Source organism: Arachis ipaensis, chromosome B08, assembly GCF_000816755.2.
Source record: "Arachis ipaensis cultivar K30076 chromosome B08, Araip1.1, whole genome shotgun sequence".
Taxonomy (NCBI): Eukaryota; Viridiplantae; Streptophyta; class Magnoliopsida; order Fabales; family Fabaceae; genus Arachis; species Arachis ipaensis.
Window position 1 is genome coordinate 110,294,090 of NC_029792.2, and position 16,665 is coordinate 110,310,754.

Below are 16,665 nucleotides of genomic sequence, written 5' to 3' on the forward strand. Positions count from 1 at the left end.
AATTGTTATTAATGTATTAATATCTAATAACATAAATGTTTCTTACACATTATTTTTTTTTTTAAGTGTGGAGGCAAAAAAAATTATTATATTGGGGACAATTATCTACACATATATACTTATTATCTATTTGCAAAGTTCATTAACAATCAAGCTCGTTCACATAAATTGAGATTGGCTCACATCTGGACTCGCTAACAATAGATGAACTGATAAAATATTGTAAAAATTATTAACACTCTTCTTGATTGCTCCAAGAAAAATTTGAAATTAAAGTTGAACTTGGAAAAGAATTTCAAATTACTAATACTTATGAGTATTTTGAAGAAAAAGATTTTATGATGCTATTTTCCAGTGTTGGTTTACAAGTGTTAAAATACATATATGCAGGATGGGAACAGGAACAGGACCTTGGCGTTTTCTTAGACTCCACTGATGTTATATGCATTGCAAATTTCATTTGGTGTATGCTCTGTATCACTGTTTCACCTTATAGGATCATTTTGGTTCTTGTTTCAAGATTTGATCACTTATTACTTTACTCAGATCATCTTAATTATGGGTGTATTTAATTTATATTGAATCATTCAAGTTAAAAATCATTTTAGCGTCATTTTATTTGATTAATAAAGAATTATCACAAAAAATATATATAATGGTGGTTTATATTTGTAAAGGGAAGTGCAGAAACAGAGAAAAGAGAGATAGCAGAAGAGCAATGAGTTGTATCTCAAGAAAGCGTTAGTCAGTTGTATTACGTGATAATTTGTAAATCAATACACTTGTCTCCCTTTCTTAATCCATTTAATAAACACAAACTGGATTACAGAGCTAAATTGTATCTTTTTCTTGGATAAGGGATATAAGTGTCTCTCTTCAAATGGAAAAGTGTATTTAAGGAGGCATGTATGAAAGAAAGTTTCCTTATAAATTGTTGTTTCGTGATAACATGAATACTAACTTTCCTATCTCGACGAAGAATGATATGGTGCATATTTGAATACTTCTCCATCTCAGCTAGCTCCTTCTATTCTTATCCTGTATCCTCCCTGGTTCAGGGATTGAAATTGAACTCCCTGCATATAGCAGCATCCACTACTTCTACACCTGATCTTGATTGTTTGTTTCATGTCCCTAACACTTTTCACAAGCCGTTAAATGTCCCCATTGGACAAAAGCCATGGAACCCCAAGGCCGGATTAGCAGCAAAAGTGTTTCATCAAAAAGAGGCATTTGACTTTGATCATCAAACCTTTAGTCTTGTTGTCAAACCACAAAAAAATTAGAATAGTGATTACAATTGCTCTTAATAGAGGGTGAAAATTATGTCTAATTTGATTTTGACAATGCCTTTTAAAATGGTGAGTTGCATGAAAAGGTATGTATATATGGAGCAAACCACAAGGTTTCATACAGCAGGCTCCCAGGACTTGGTTCTTAACTCTTTCTTCTACTTTACATATTTTTTGTTTTAAGAATACTAAATCAGATCCATTTCTATTCATACGAAGAACAACTGACTCAATCATTTTTCTATTAGCCTATGCGGATTACATTTTGATTACAGGTAGACTGAACTTACTTACACAGGAAAAATATGTTACACACCTATTAACTAAAACGAATATGTTGCAGGAAAATCCTGTTCCAACACCAATGGTTTCTTCTACAAAACTACATTATAAATGATGTTGAGCCATTTGATGACCCTAAATTCTATAGGTCCATTGCAGGGGCATTGCAATATCTTACACTAACTCGACCTGATATTACATATTCAATGCACAAAGTTTGTCAATATATGAACTGTCCCACTGTCAACCATTGGAGAGCAATCAAGAAAATCTTGAGATATGTAAAAGCTACCATGTATCAAGGCTTGGTTTTTTTTCAGAAGATTTTAGGTTGTTGGCATTTGCAAATGCTGATTAGGAGCAGACGTTGATGACATACAGAAAATCAATTACAGGATATTGTGTGTATCTTGGATCAAATTTGGGAGCATGGAAAAGTAATAAGAAATAGGCAGGGAGTAGGTGGAGAACTGAGGCAAAGTATAGAACACTTGCAACAGCTCAAGCAAAGTTGGTATGGATCCAAAATCTTCTCCCTCTACGCACTCCACCAACTATCTATTGCGACAACCAAGCAGATTGCTTACTTGCAGAAAATCCAGTTCTTCGCAGTAGGTCAGCACATTTCGAGCTGGATTTGCATTTCATAAGGAAGCATGTTAGCAAGAAGAAGTTATAGAGAAAAGAGAGATAGCACATAGCAGAACAACAGTGACTTGTATCTCAAGGAAGAAGATAGTCTGTTGTATACCATTCAAGGTTAGAATGTAGTTAGTGAGTCGTAATCTGTTAGCCAGTGAAGGTAGTAGGTAGTTAGAGTTGTGACTATAAATAGGAGAATGTATGTGATAATTTGTAATCAATACACTTGTGTTCTCATTCTTTCTCATCTCTCTTGGTGTTCAAGTTCATTATCTGCTTCTTGTGTTCTTCATTCAAGAACCATATTCATCAAACCTCCAATATCTCTTGATTCATAATCGATACTCACAAACTTCAACAATATTATATAAGGCTTTATATTTTTATTCAGACATATATATATAAGGTTTGATATATATATGAAATTTAATTTTGATATACATGTAAAGTAGTTTTATACGTGCATCTAATTATGTAACACTGCGTTAGAAAAAATAATTACTTTTTTATGTTGATAGCATGAATAATTATTTAAAAAAATGGATGTGATTGGACGATTGTGTTATACTGTCAGTATATTAAAATTTACAGACACATCTAAGTATTATTGTCATCCAAGTTCAACCAAGTAGATTCAACACTAACAAAAACCACTCTCACAAAAAGAGCGTGGTTATACGCACAGGTATTTATTATTGTCGTCGTCTTCTTCTTCCTCCTCCTCCTTCTCCTTCTTTTCCTCCTCCTTCTTCTTTTTCGCGTTACTTCTTCTTCGCGTGTTTTCTCCTCATCGTCATTCTTTTGTTGTTGTTGTTGTTGCATTTTTTTTCTTTTCTTCCTTCTCTCCTTAGTAATTTTGCAGTATTATGTGTTTTGAATTGTACAGAACAAGACCAAATGCACATTAATTCACTTAGAAATGAACCAAAAATTAAATTTCGAATGAATCGAAATTGCTTAATGATGATGATACACAAACAAACTCGTTTCAAAACAAGCACATACCAAGTGAACCTTATTTAAATCCAGAATGAACCGAAATGACTTAATGATTGCGTTCGAAAACAAGCACACAAACAAAATTGAATGATTATAAATTCACACAAAAATGAACCAAAATTACATCCAAAATGAACAGAAAATTAAATTTCGAATGAACCGAAATTACTTAATGATGACGATACACAAACAAACTCGTTTCAAAACAAGCACAGATCAAGTGCACCTTATTTAAATCCAGAATGAACTGAAATTACTTAATGATTGCGTTCGAAAACAAGCACACAAACAAAATTGAATCATAAACAAGAACACATCCAAATCCATCAAGTGATTTTGCAGCATTATGCGTTTCTTCTTTATTTGATTTTTTCGTGTTTTTATTATTGTTAAAAGGGTAAAACAAGAAGAATTATGATAAGGAAAAACAAGAAGGAGAAGATGAACAAGACAAGAAGAAGAAGAACATGATGAGGAGTTTTCTATTCTTGTTTCTTTTTTTGTTTGATTTTTTTTCTTGGTTTTATTTTGTGAAAAAATAGTAAAGCTAATTTTAGAAAATATATAAATAAATAACAACTAAATAAAATGAAAGGTAATAAACAATCTTAGTTTATAACCTTAGAATTTTAATGGTTGAAAAAGAGAAGAATTATATACCTCTAATTAATGGATGGTTCATATTGAAGAGACTCACCTATAAATTGAGTTTTTCTTTAATTCATTTCAATCAAGTCATCCAAATAGAATAATATAATATTTCTTTGAGTAGTTTTCTCCTATATATGATAGAGAGAAGTGTGTTCTTCTTTTGTCAAGAGAGAGTGTTATTGTAGTCTCCTTGTGATAGAGAGAAGTTGTAATTCTCAAAGAAAGTTATTCAATTGTTTCCATATTTTATACAAATTTCTAATTTTTTATCTCTATATTTTGCTGTGTCATTTGTCTGGTACCTAACAGTGGTATTAGAGCCAAAGGTCGCTGATTAATATATTTTTTTTTCCGCTGCGAGTTACCGTCTAAAAAAATGGCAGCAAAATATGAAATTCCAAAATTCAGTGGGAGTAATTTTTCCATATGAAAATTGAAGATAAAAGCCATTATGAGAAAAGACAATTGCGTGACAGCAATTGAAGGTAGACCCACTGGAATTACAGATGAAAAATGGAAGGAGATGGACAACAATGCTGTTGCAAACTTACACTTGGCACTAGCTGATTCAGTTTTATCAAGTGTAGCAGAGAAAAAGACAGCAAAGGAAATTTGGGATGCTCTCACCAAATTATATGAAGTCAAGTCACTTCACAACAAGATATTCTTGAAGAGAAGACTTTATACTCTTCGAATGAGTGAGTCCACATCGGCAACGGATTACATCAACAATCTAAATACGTTATTTTTCCAACTTTCATCGTTGGAATATACCATAGCGAAAAATGAACGTGCAGAGCTCTTACTTCAAAGTCTACTAGATTCATATGATCAACTTATCATTAACTTAACTAATAATATTTTGACTGAGAGGCTTGAAGAAGAATTTGTTGTCGATTGGGCAATTGGATGAACTTGGTTGTAAGACCCATATTGAAGGTGGGATCTTAAAAGTTGTTAAATGAGCTCTTGTGGTAATAAAAGCAGAAAAGATTATAGCAAATCTATACATGTTTGTGGGAGATACTTTGCAAGAGGCAGAGGCATCAGTTGCTTCAACAAGCCAAGAAGAAATGACGATGATATGACATTGCAAACTAGGCCACATGTCAGAAAGAGGCTTGAAGATTCTTGTAGAACGTAATCTCATTCCCGGGCTCAAATCGGTAAACTTACCGTTTTGTAAGCACTGTGTTACAAGCAAACAACATAGATTGACGTTTGGTAGATCAACTGCACATATTGGAGTTGATTCATTCTGATGTGTGGGAATCGCCGGAGATGTCCCTAGGAGGAGCAAAATATCTTGTATCATTTATTGATGATTACTCTAGGAGGCTATGGGTGTACCCGATCAAGAAAAAGTCAGATGTGTTTGCGATGTTCAAAGAGTTCAAAGCAAAGTTAGAACTTGAATCTGGAAAGAAGATCAAGTGTTTAAGGACAGATAATGGAGGAGAATATGTTGATGGTGATTTTCTAACATTTTGCAAGCAAGCAGGTATTCAACGACAATTCACAATTGCATATACGCCTCAGCAAAATGGTGTAGCAGAGCGAATGAATAGGAATCTCCTAGAAAGAGCACGAGCTATGTTGCAAACTGTAGGTTTAGCCAAGTCTTTTTGGGCAGAAGCTGTTAAAACCGCCTGTTATGTGATAAATCGGTCACCATCAACTGCAATTGGGTTAAAGACACCAATGGAGATGTGGCAAGGTAAGCCACCTAATTATTCTTCTTTACATATATTTGGTTGTCCTGTGTACGTGATGTACAATTCCTAAGAAAGAACAAAGCTAGACCCAAAGTCTAGAAAATGTATATTCTGGGGTTATGCTGACGAAGTTAAGGGGTATCGCCTGTGGGATCCCACTGCCCGCAAGGTAGTTGTCAGTAGAGATGTGATATTTACAGAAGATGAATTGCAAAAAGAACAAGAAAATGACAGCACTGTTAAAGAGATAACCACTGTTTCAAATAGATGAAAAATGCAGAGAAGGTGATTTTTCTGAAGCAGAACCACAGCACGAAGAACAAGAAGCAGAGGCCAATGACATAGAAGTTCGTCGATCCACTCGACAAAGAAGAATACCATCATGACACTCAAATTATATTTTGACAAACCATGATGCATATTGTCTTTTGACAGAAGATGGAGAACCAACAACTTTTATGGAGGCTATGCGCAATCCAGACGCTTCTATGTGGATGACAGCAATGCAAGAAGAAATTGAGGCATTACATAGGAACCATACCTGGAAACTTGTTGAACTTCCAGCAGGTCGGAAAGCCATTGGTAGCAAATGGGTTTACAAGATCAAACGAGATAGTAATGATCAGGTGGAACGATATCGTGCAAGATTGTTGTCAAGGGATATGCTCAGAAAGAAGGTATTGACTTTAATGAAATATTTTCTCCAGTGGTGAGACTAACTACTATTAGAGTAGTTTTGGCTATGTGTGCTGCATTTGATTTACATCTAGAGCAATTAGATGTAAAGACTGCTTTTCTTCATGGAGAACTTGAAGAAGAGATATATATGCTCCAACCAGAAGGTTTTTAAGAACAAGGAAAAGAAAACTTGGTTTGCAGGTTAACTAAATCTCTGTACGGTCTAAAGCAGGCGCCAAGGTGTTGGTACAAGAGATTTGATTCTTTCATTATTAGCCTTGGATACAACAGACTTAGTTCAGATCATTGTATTTATTACAAGAGGTCTGGTGATAATGATTTCATCATTCTACTGTTGTATGTGGATGACATGTTGGTGGTAGGTCCCAACAAAGATCAAATCCAAGAATTGAAGGCACAGTTGGCTAGGGAGTTTGATATGAAAGACTTGGGACCAGCAAACAAGATTTTAGGGATGCAAATTCACCGAGACAAAAAAGATAGGAAGATTTGGCTATCGCAAAAGAATTATTTGAAGAAAATCTTGCAACGCTTCAATATGCAAGAATGTAAGCCAATTTCAACCCCACTTCCTATGAATTTCAAATTATCCTCAAGTATGTGCCCTAGTAGTGAAGTAGAGAGGATGGAAATGTCTCGAGTACTGTATGCATCAACAGTGGGAAGCCTTATGTATGCCATGATCTGTACAAGGCCAGATATTGCTCAAGCAGTTGCGGTGGTAAGTCGATTTATGGCAGATCCGAGTAAAGAGTATTGGAATGTTGTTAAGAGGATCTTGAGATACATCAAAGGGACCTCGAATGTTGCATTATGTTTTGGAGGATCGGAATTCATTCTCAATGGATATGTCGACTCAGATTTTGCAGGTGATCTTGATAAACGAAAATCTATTACAGGATATGTGTTCATGCTTGCAGGAGGATCTGTGAGCTGGCTATCTAAATTACAAACTGTTGTAGCTTTATCTACTACAGAAGCTGAATATATGGCAACTACACAAGCATGCAAGGAAGTTATTTGGATCCAAAGGTTGATAGAAAAACTCGGGCACAAACAACAGAAGATTTCTGTGTATTGTGACAGTCAGAGTGCCTTGCACATTGCAAGGAATCATGCCTTTCATTCAAGAACAAAACACATTGGAGTACAATATCACTTTATTCAGGAAGTAGTAGAAGAAGGAAGTGTTGATATGCAGAAGATTCACACGAAAGATAACCTAGCAGATGCCATGACAAAACCAATCAACACAGAAAAGTTTGAATGGTGTAGATCCTTATACGGCCTATGGAATACATGAGCAACATGAATTTTAAAAATTTATCAAAATTAGTTTTAAGTGGGAGATTGTGAAAAAATAGTAAAGCTAATTTTAGAAAATATATAAATAAATAATAACTAAATAAAATGAAAGGTAATAAACAATCTTAGTTTATAACCTTAGAATTTTAATGGTTGAAAAAGAGAAGAATTATATACCTCTAATTAACGGATGGTTCATATTAAAGAGACTCACCTATAAATTGAGTTTTTCTTTAATTCATTTCAATCAAGTCATCAAGATAGAATAACATAATATTTCTTTGAGTAGTTTTCTCCTATATATGATAGAGAGAAGTGTGTTCTCCTTTTGTCAAGAGAGGGTGTTATTGTAGTCTCCTTGTGATAGAGAGAAGTTGTAATTCTCAAAGAAAGTTATTCAATTGTTTCCATATTTTATACAAATTTCTAATTTTTCATCTCTATATTTTGCTGTGTCATTTGTCTGGTACCTAACATATTCCTCTCAAGAGAGGATATGAGGAAGAAGAGTTTCGAATTGTAAAGAACAACAAGACTAAATGCACCTTAATTCACTCAAAAATGAATCGAAATTACATCCAGAATGAATCGAAAATCAAATTCCAAATGAACCAAAATTACTTAATGATGACAATACACAAACAAACTCGTTTCAAAACAAGCACAGACCAAGTGTACCTTATTTAAATCCAGAATGAACCGAAATTACTTAATGATTGTGTTTGAAAACAAGTACACAAACAAAACTGAATGATCAGAAATTCACTCAAAACTAAAAATACATCCAGAATGAACCAAAAATCAAATTCTAAATGAACCGAAATTATTTAATGATGACGATACACAAACATGTGATATGTGAACTAGAAGAAAGTATTAGCAAAATAGGCAACTTACATCTACAGACCTTTTAAGTAATAAGCTAACCCTTTAAAACTTAAGTCACAACATGTGATTTCTAGTTGCATGATACTGCTAATTACGATTATATGAAACAATTCAAAAAACAGAACAAGGAAAATGGGCAAGTTTGAATTTATTTGGAAATAAATAAAAGTAAAATAGGAGTCAATTTGATCTTTTTAAAATATACACAAGAACCAATTATAAATGTACGCATATTACACATTTTTACTAGGCTAAGCAACCATAGTAACTACCAAAACTTTAAACAATTATACTAAATTTACATTATAATCGGCCACCAAAATAGAATATATATTAAAATATAAAATATACATTAAAAATAAATTAAACTATACGTATTTATACACAAATACACAATACCTGATTTTTGTGTGTAAATAGCATTTTTGAAATTTAAATTACGGAATTACCCCATGCAAGGCAAAAGATTACTAGAATAGTAGTTACTAAGGATCTATCCCAACAACTTTATATTGGGATGAAATCATGAAAATACGTTTGCCTATCATAATGAGCAACCGAATGTTGGTATTTTACAAGAAACAAACCAACCATGACCTAAAATATGACCCAAAAAAAACCATGACCTGATCTATTAATCTTGAGATACATTTTCTATACATTTTCTATACAATTTGGCTTCTAGTAAGCTTCACATGGATTATTAAGCAAGACACGTGGTGGTGTGATAGTGATAAGTATCATCCACTTGCGTTGCTGGGACATAAACTGCATCTTTGAGGGAGCTGTGCGTTCTGCCATAGAATACATAAACAACTAGCCCTATTGCGAGCCATATTGAAACACGTGCCCATGTGTCAGATCTGGAAGAAACAAACAGCGACCATGAATCAAAATAATGGACCATGACTTATTTGTTTGTCCATCTGCTACTTAGTTTTTAGTTCAGATTCAGTAGAAGCACACTTCCGTTATTAAAACAAGGAACGACAGAGCTTAGTTGATGTATTGTTAAACATGAGTGCGGCAATTAAAATCCCCACTTAATAAATATTGCCACTTTTCAAATTACTAGCATGCTATAATGAAATTTTCAGCATGCAGAATAATCTTTACATTTCTTTTTTAAGCACATAAAAGATTACCCAATAATGTAATACCAATAAAAATAAGGTGAAAACTCAGGTGCAATCGACTTCACGTGAAGTTGATAGCTGAGAACCGTTAGATGAAAATTTAGTCAAATCAATTAAATTATCTAACGACTCTCAATTATCAACTTCACATGAAGTCGACTGCACCTGAGTTTTCACCTAAAAATAATAACAAGTCAACAGCAATGACAACAGTGAGAGGTTTTTTTTTTTTCAATATGCTACTCTCTAAAGTTATGCCACTATTTCTAAAACTTTTTACAAAAATGACACTTTTTTCAAACTATTTATTCAGAAGCCATCATTTTGCCAGTGACACTATGTATTTTATTTTTTGGTGCTGACTAGGAGACACCTAAGCAGAACGTGTCTTCCATGTAGAGAACACTAAACAGGAAGCGCATCCAATAGCAAGTGCCTTCCACGGTGGCAAAACAATTGCATCTGAGTAAATAATTTGAAAAATGTGGCCTTTTGGTAAAAAATTTTAGAAATAGTGGCATATCAGAGGAAAAAGCTGACGATTGCCACATAGACACTCCTAGTCGGATTTTTCTGCATTGCCAATACGAAAACAATGTAGATTTTCTTGAAAATCTGGATTTCTAGTCATTCAAAAGCCGCTAATGGGAAATCCTATTAGAATTGACGAATACTTACCCAAGATTAACAAGTAGATAAGAATTGATGAGAATGCAAGCTATGGGAAGCAGTGGCACCAGTGGGCAAATGAAACCTGAAAATAGATTAAAAGAAGTGATCTTTTATACCCAAACCTAAAAGGAGATATATGGCAGTAGGAGGACAATAAAAATTAACTTCATATAAAAATATCAGCGTAAAGCTTGGTGTTATCGATACCCGAGTAACCACGGACAATCTATTCTATTCATAATTTGCAATTTTCTAATGTTATAGTAAATAGCGTGAAAACTAGTCACATTCGATAAAGACACATGCTCACAATAACTGCATAACATTATTATCATAAGATTATAATGTTGGGCCATACCTCCAGTGTGTCCAAAGTTGTGTCTTGCAACATCTTGATCTATGCAGGTTAGGAAGACTAAACCAGACAAAAGAAGAGAGCCACCAACCCCACACAATCCAAAGCGAACCGAACTGGTAAAAGCAAACACAGAATGCTGAGAAGTGAGAACATCAAGAAATATGTGAGGACAAGTCCACACAATCCAAATGCATACAAACTTCAATTAGCATCAAAATTTCAGAAAATTAGCTGCTCAGCTATTTTGATATCTAAACTTGAAAAATGAATGAATTAAAAATCTGCCAGTAAACCAACCTGAGAAGGGTTAAGTCCGAAGCAGCATATGTGAGGACAAGTATACCTAAGCATGTCAATGTTATTACCCACCCAACAACCTTTCGTCTATTACCCTCGTGTAAATCTGCACCCAAAAAGAATAAGGGCAAAAACAACATTGATTACAAATCTTGAGCAGCAAAATTTGCATTATGTATGAGAGGGAGATTGGTAATAGAGAAGAAAAGCATAACTCACAGCTGCCAATGGCAAGTTGCTTAGGAATAAGGGGATACTCAATTGATACATCCTCTTTCACAAGTAAAGGTTTTCGGTTCCCAGAAGTACCAACTGCCTCCTTATCTTTCCAACCTGTCTCCAAGCAGCTCCAAATGTATCCACCTGCCCCTGAATCAATTGGTTCTTGGAGAAAAGGGCGCAACGGAACCTCATCTGGAGGGATATATCTTAGTATCAACACCGATATTGCCACCATGGTGAATGCAAGAAGTGTGCCCACACTAACCTGCAAGAAAACAAGCCAAATACAGTTTAATACAACCGTACAAAGAACTAATATCCCTTTACATACAATAATTAATGGCGGTATTAGACAATTCCACACAGGCAATAAAAACTGCTCCAAAATTTATTTTTATTAAAGAAAGGAACAAATTGAATAAAGGTTGTCTGGACTAAAATGGAAGACAATGGCTTCATTGAATGGTTTTCATTCTTCTAGTCAAATTGTGTCTGACATCAAATAATATATGGAACAAAAAATCTATTCTGTATACCACAATAGCATAAGTTTTCAGATTGAGATGTTTTTTTTTTAATAATTTCCTAGCATATGATCCAATAATGGATCATGACTGTTGTGAAAGTAGACATACCATCCCTGCCAATTGAGAGACTTCCATGGAAAATGCCAAAATTGCAGCAATAAGGCCAGTAGCAATTGTGCTCTTAACAGGAACCTGACTGTGCTTATTTATGTCCGAAAAAAATGGTGGTAGCAGCCCATCCCTTGCCATAGCCATCAAGATTCTTGGCTGAGAAGCATTAAACAAAGCATATATAAATAATTAAATAGTTTTCCTGAAAACAAGACTATGATAAAAGCAGGGTAAAGACTGATACCTACATCTAGCAATCATAGAATAAAGCCGAAACTAGCATGAAAATAAATACACCTAATATATAAATGAATTCAGTAGACTACACTACTGCATAAACTTCAAGCATAGAAGATTGATGATATCAGAGTAATGGAATTACTGCCAGACTATAAGAATCCATTATAGGTTAAAGGCACCAAAGGGCATGCAGTAGGCCATTGGCTGGATTAAGAAAAGCCTCCAAATACTAGTTATGAGTTAAGGCGCACTACCTCTTGGTTGGGGCAAGCACCTTTTGACTTTATTTTTATTTTATTAAGTAGAGGTTCTTTGGGAGAAAGTCTTTTATGTTTTACAAGATTAGCTTATCAAAAAACTAGGTTTTTACAGTGGGAAAAAGTGCCACGGCACCCAAGCACCAATCAGTTACCTTCTAAAATAGTAAAAAAGGGGAAAACAAAGTGACCAACAACACTCTACATCCCGAAACAAAGAAAATGGAAGGAAAGCAAATCCATAATGCAACTCTACCACTTGAACAAATTGAGTAAATTCTTATTGGACTGAATATTTGAGATAAATGGTAGAAGGTATTAAGGCTTCCATACATCTAGCCTCAACATATTGTCAATTATAGCCCTAATTTACTTCTCTTCTTAACTTTAGTTATTTATATGTTGTTGTTAATTTAAACATTAAATTTATGCAAACTAGTTCATAACTCTTTAAGGTGTGCACATTTTGGTATCTCTAACCTCAAGGTGTTAAAAGTAGTCCTAGCATCTTAATGGCACTTTTTGCCTATAAATAACTTGCAAGAATCCCAAATTAACACCTACTTCATTCTAATTACAACTATCATTTAATTCTCCCTCTAAAACTCATTTCATTACAAGATAATAATGTATAATTGCACAATGTATCATTAGATGTAGAATTTCGTAACTGTTCCACACAGATTATATTGCATTCAACACCCAAGGACCAATGTTATAAATGACGTGAATGAATAATTTAATATTCACATTCAATGGTTGATATGCATCTTCAACCGCTTAGAAAATGATAAACTTTACCCGGAACATGCATCCAAGGCATGAACCCCTATAACCATGCAATATAGCAAGCGAAATTGCACAATCATTGGGGAAAGAATAAACTAAAGAATTTCATATTCTAATGCATAAATAGAGAAATAGAGATTCCAGTAGATTTACCTGGGGCAATATCCCACCCATCAATGATGCACATAGAGCTGTAAAAGCCCCGGCATTTATAATATAACTGCAAAAACAATTATGAAAAAAGATAACCACTTCATTTATTAGGCTGCCTAAATTTTATGAGGAATCCAACACACTGTAGGTAACTTAATTATTCACTTACGCTGCCCATTGCATTCCATGGCTAGCAAATGCAGAGGATATTGGGGTATCAGGATCAATAGCATAATAAGGTACTAAACCGACGATAACAATCGAGACCATCATATACAATCCACAACATAAAAACAATGAACCACCAATACCCAGTGGCAGATCACGTTGAGGATTTTTCACCTGTTAATCAAAGCAAGACATCATTAACAAGTAATAATTTCCTCAATTATGTACAAAGTTGAGGATCATATTTATAGGCGAGGAGAAAAAAAAGGGGTGCATCACATCATCATCTATACCTCTTCGGCAGTGCTGGCAACTGCATCAAAACCTATATAAGCAAAAAAGACAGTTGCAGAACCAGCAAGCATTCCATCTACCCCAAATGGAAAAGATCTATTAAAGAAAGAGCAAGAGACAAGTATTCAGTAACGAGAACAGAACAAACATACAAATGATAGAGCAGAACAAAGATGTATAGTACCCTGTAGGAACTTCATATCCAGGCCATCCAGATTTGAATCCTAGGTAACCACCAGCAATTATGACAAACATCAAAGCACACATGTTCACTGATGTGACTATACTTTGAACCATTATACTCTGCATTTTTTAACCATTCAAATAAAAAGGATCTTAAAACATATTTGGACGTCTGAATGGATTTAATAAAGCACAATAATAGTCGGATTCGCAACAAGGGAAACATGCAACAAGTTGCATGAACCTAAAGTCGGGAAATTCAAAAAACATATTAGAGAAGAAGATTCAAAAAGAAAAGTACCTCTTTAATCCCAACACACAAGTGCAGTAATAACAAATATCATAATTGCTGCACATGGGTCCACAACAATATTGATCCCAGCAATATGCTGACGCGATAAAAAGATGGGTAGATTGTCTTCACCTCCAAAAAGAGCAGCCTAACCAAAGAAATATTATTTTCTATCAATAATTGAGTAGCATAAGATAAATATATAATCTTACTCACATTTGAAACAAATAATCTTACTCTCATTACTTATTACATTACATAATCACATACATAACATATACAAGGAGATCATCCAACGGAATTCTGAAATTCAGAAAATAAAATGGGACACGGAAAAATAAGATTATTTTAGAGCCAAACACCAACAAAATTGTTTTGTTCACTGAATTACTAACAATAAAGAAATTAATTTCAAATAAAATGAGTAATAAATGATTGAACAAGAAAAACCACTAAAAAACATATTGAAAAAGAAAGAGCGGAAAGATTGAAGGAGAGGTGAATCAACCCTAAGAAATGCTACCCCCTCCCCCCAACCCTAATTTTTCTCTGAAAACAGAACCTAAATAGAAAAGTTTAACGAACATCATACCAAATTGGGTGTTATGCCCCGAGCAACAGCAGCTCCACCAATTGTATATTCTAATATCAAGGCCCAGCCAATCAACCAAGCAACTCTGCAAAGAATACAATATTTTCTATTCAATTATTCATCAAAGCACATCAAGTCTCAATTGAATACAACAACAACAACTAAGCCTTTTCCAATTAGGTGAGTTGGCTACATGAATCAAACACCATTGTGCCTTATCATGAATCATGTCTAGACTCAAGCTATTTATGCTTAAATCTCTTCTTATCAGCTCCTTCAAAGTCTCCTTAAGTCCCCGTCTACTCTAACTTTCTCTCAATTAAAATAATTTTTTTCTTTTTTTCAATAAAAGACCTATTACAGTAAACTGACATAGACCTCCAATTCAAAAAGAAGTTTTAATAAAAGACAAAAATTCCAAACCCAGGATTATACAGGATTATACACAGGCCACCTTTTCTCTTTCACACAGGATTATACAGACAGACGCTATTCCAAAACCCCAGTATCAATATCACCCTGACATCATAACTATTAAAGGAAACGGGGAAAAAGGGAATAACAAAATAAAGAATCAAGTAACAGAAGCACTTCAATCTCTATTTGTAATAAGCTGAGTCAATATCATTTCATAACTAGAAGTTCCATGGAAAGCAAAGCAAGGACTAGATTAAAAAGGTTTTCAAGCTAATAACAAGAGAAATAAATATGTAGAATCAAAAGAAATGTTGTTACCCTTCCCCAACACATATGTATGTGTAGTGATAGGCACTCCCAGCAGAAGGACAACGACTAGCTAGCTCCGCGTAGCAAAAAGCCGAAAGAGCAGCCGCGAATCCAGCTACCAGGAAAGAAATTGCCAGAGACGAACCGGAAAGCTCACGAGCAACTGTTCCAACCAGAACATATACACCAGCACCAATTGTTGCACCAACACCTAAACCCAAAATAAATAAATAAAACAACCTTACAGTATAGTTCAATTATAGATCCTAATGTTCAAAACCCGTGGCAACCACTATAACCATCCGTAACTAAGTCCAAACCTCCTTTAACTGACTCCAACAAACCTCCAAATTATTCTGCACGTATACCTATTGTAGTCTATAGTTTGTTACATTGTAATTACCCTAACTTCTAGTTTCATTTTGCCAAGTTTCTGAGTTTTCATTAGAGACATAAATTCAGTTCCAAGGGTTCATTTTTGTTTCTTTCAAAAATTGAAGATCACACAAGTAGGGAACCTCACTCAAATTGGATGGGGGAGGGTGGAACAACTTAAATTAAATTAAATTTTGAAAAAAATGGAAATGTTGAATTACCAATTGCCAAGAGTTGAGGAACAGATAGCTCCTTAGCAAGTTGAGGCTCAGAGGTGTTCTTGCGTGCAGAATCCACCTTCTTCTTCCTATTGAAGAACATCTTTGAACATTGACCTCCATTACTATTACCACCCTCTTGTGAATCAATCAAAATCCCCATCACTTACTCAACTCTATTCTTCTTTTGCTTCTCCTCTTTTCGGGTTTCTTTTCAAGCAGCAGAATTTTCTTTCCTTTTCTTTTTTTGGTAAAAAAGGTTTTGGTATTGTTATTTGTTGGGTGAAGCTGCCAAGCTGGTACACTGAGAACTGAACAGAGAGATAAAATGTGGCGTTATAAGGAAAAGGGGAAGAACGATGTATTGAGAGAGAGGGAGAGAGAGAGCGAGAGAACGAGAAATTCTCCCTTCCCCCCTTCCTACTTAGTGGATGGTGATGGACTGATGGTTATGCACTTACGCGTATGCTCCTCTCTCTCTCTTCCCATCCTTCAACCCATTTGCCATGTCGTTATATAATATAGCCTATATAGGTCCCGGTGGACTCGTGGCCTTTCAGTTTTCTATTTTTTTTAAATAAA

The 16,665-nt window shown here is 34.5% G+C and overlaps 2 protein-coding genes and 1 long non-coding RNA gene across 3 annotated transcripts in view; 2 read left to right on the forward strand and 1 right to left on the reverse strand.

The window, feature by feature from the left end:
- LOC107611975 (protein DETOXIFICATION 43-like) overlaps positions 1–893 on the forward strand; it is an 18,774-nt gene extending 17,881 nt beyond the window's left edge. The window contains exon 12 of the mRNA XM_016313832.2: positions 391–893. Within this exon, the coding sequence (XP_016169318.1) occupies positions 391–436 (46 nt within the window). The 3' untranslated portion in view covers positions 437–893. The remainder of the gene's footprint in view (positions 1–390) is intronic.
- LOC110266016 lies at positions 1,360–2,530 on the forward strand. Its single transcript, XR_002352837.1, has 2 exons — positions 1,360–1,567; positions 1,636–2,530. It is a non-coding gene; the product is annotated as an uncharacterized LOC110266016 (long non-coding RNA).
- LOC107613039 (cationic amino acid transporter 2, vacuolar-like) lies at positions 8,888–16,264 on the reverse strand (the record flags this gene model as incomplete). Its single annotated transcript, XM_016314872.1, is given in 15 exon segments — positions 8,888–9,336; positions 10,288–10,363; positions 10,640–10,752; positions 10,937–11,042; positions 11,156–11,423; positions 11,794–11,952; positions 13,236–13,302; positions 13,405–13,577; positions 13,697–13,793; positions 13,882–14,000; positions 14,182–14,203; positions 14,205–14,320; positions 14,765–14,849; positions 15,500–15,701; positions 16,087–16,264. Coding segments are annotated over 15 exon segments (1,923 nt in total). The 3' UTR covers positions 8,888–9,176.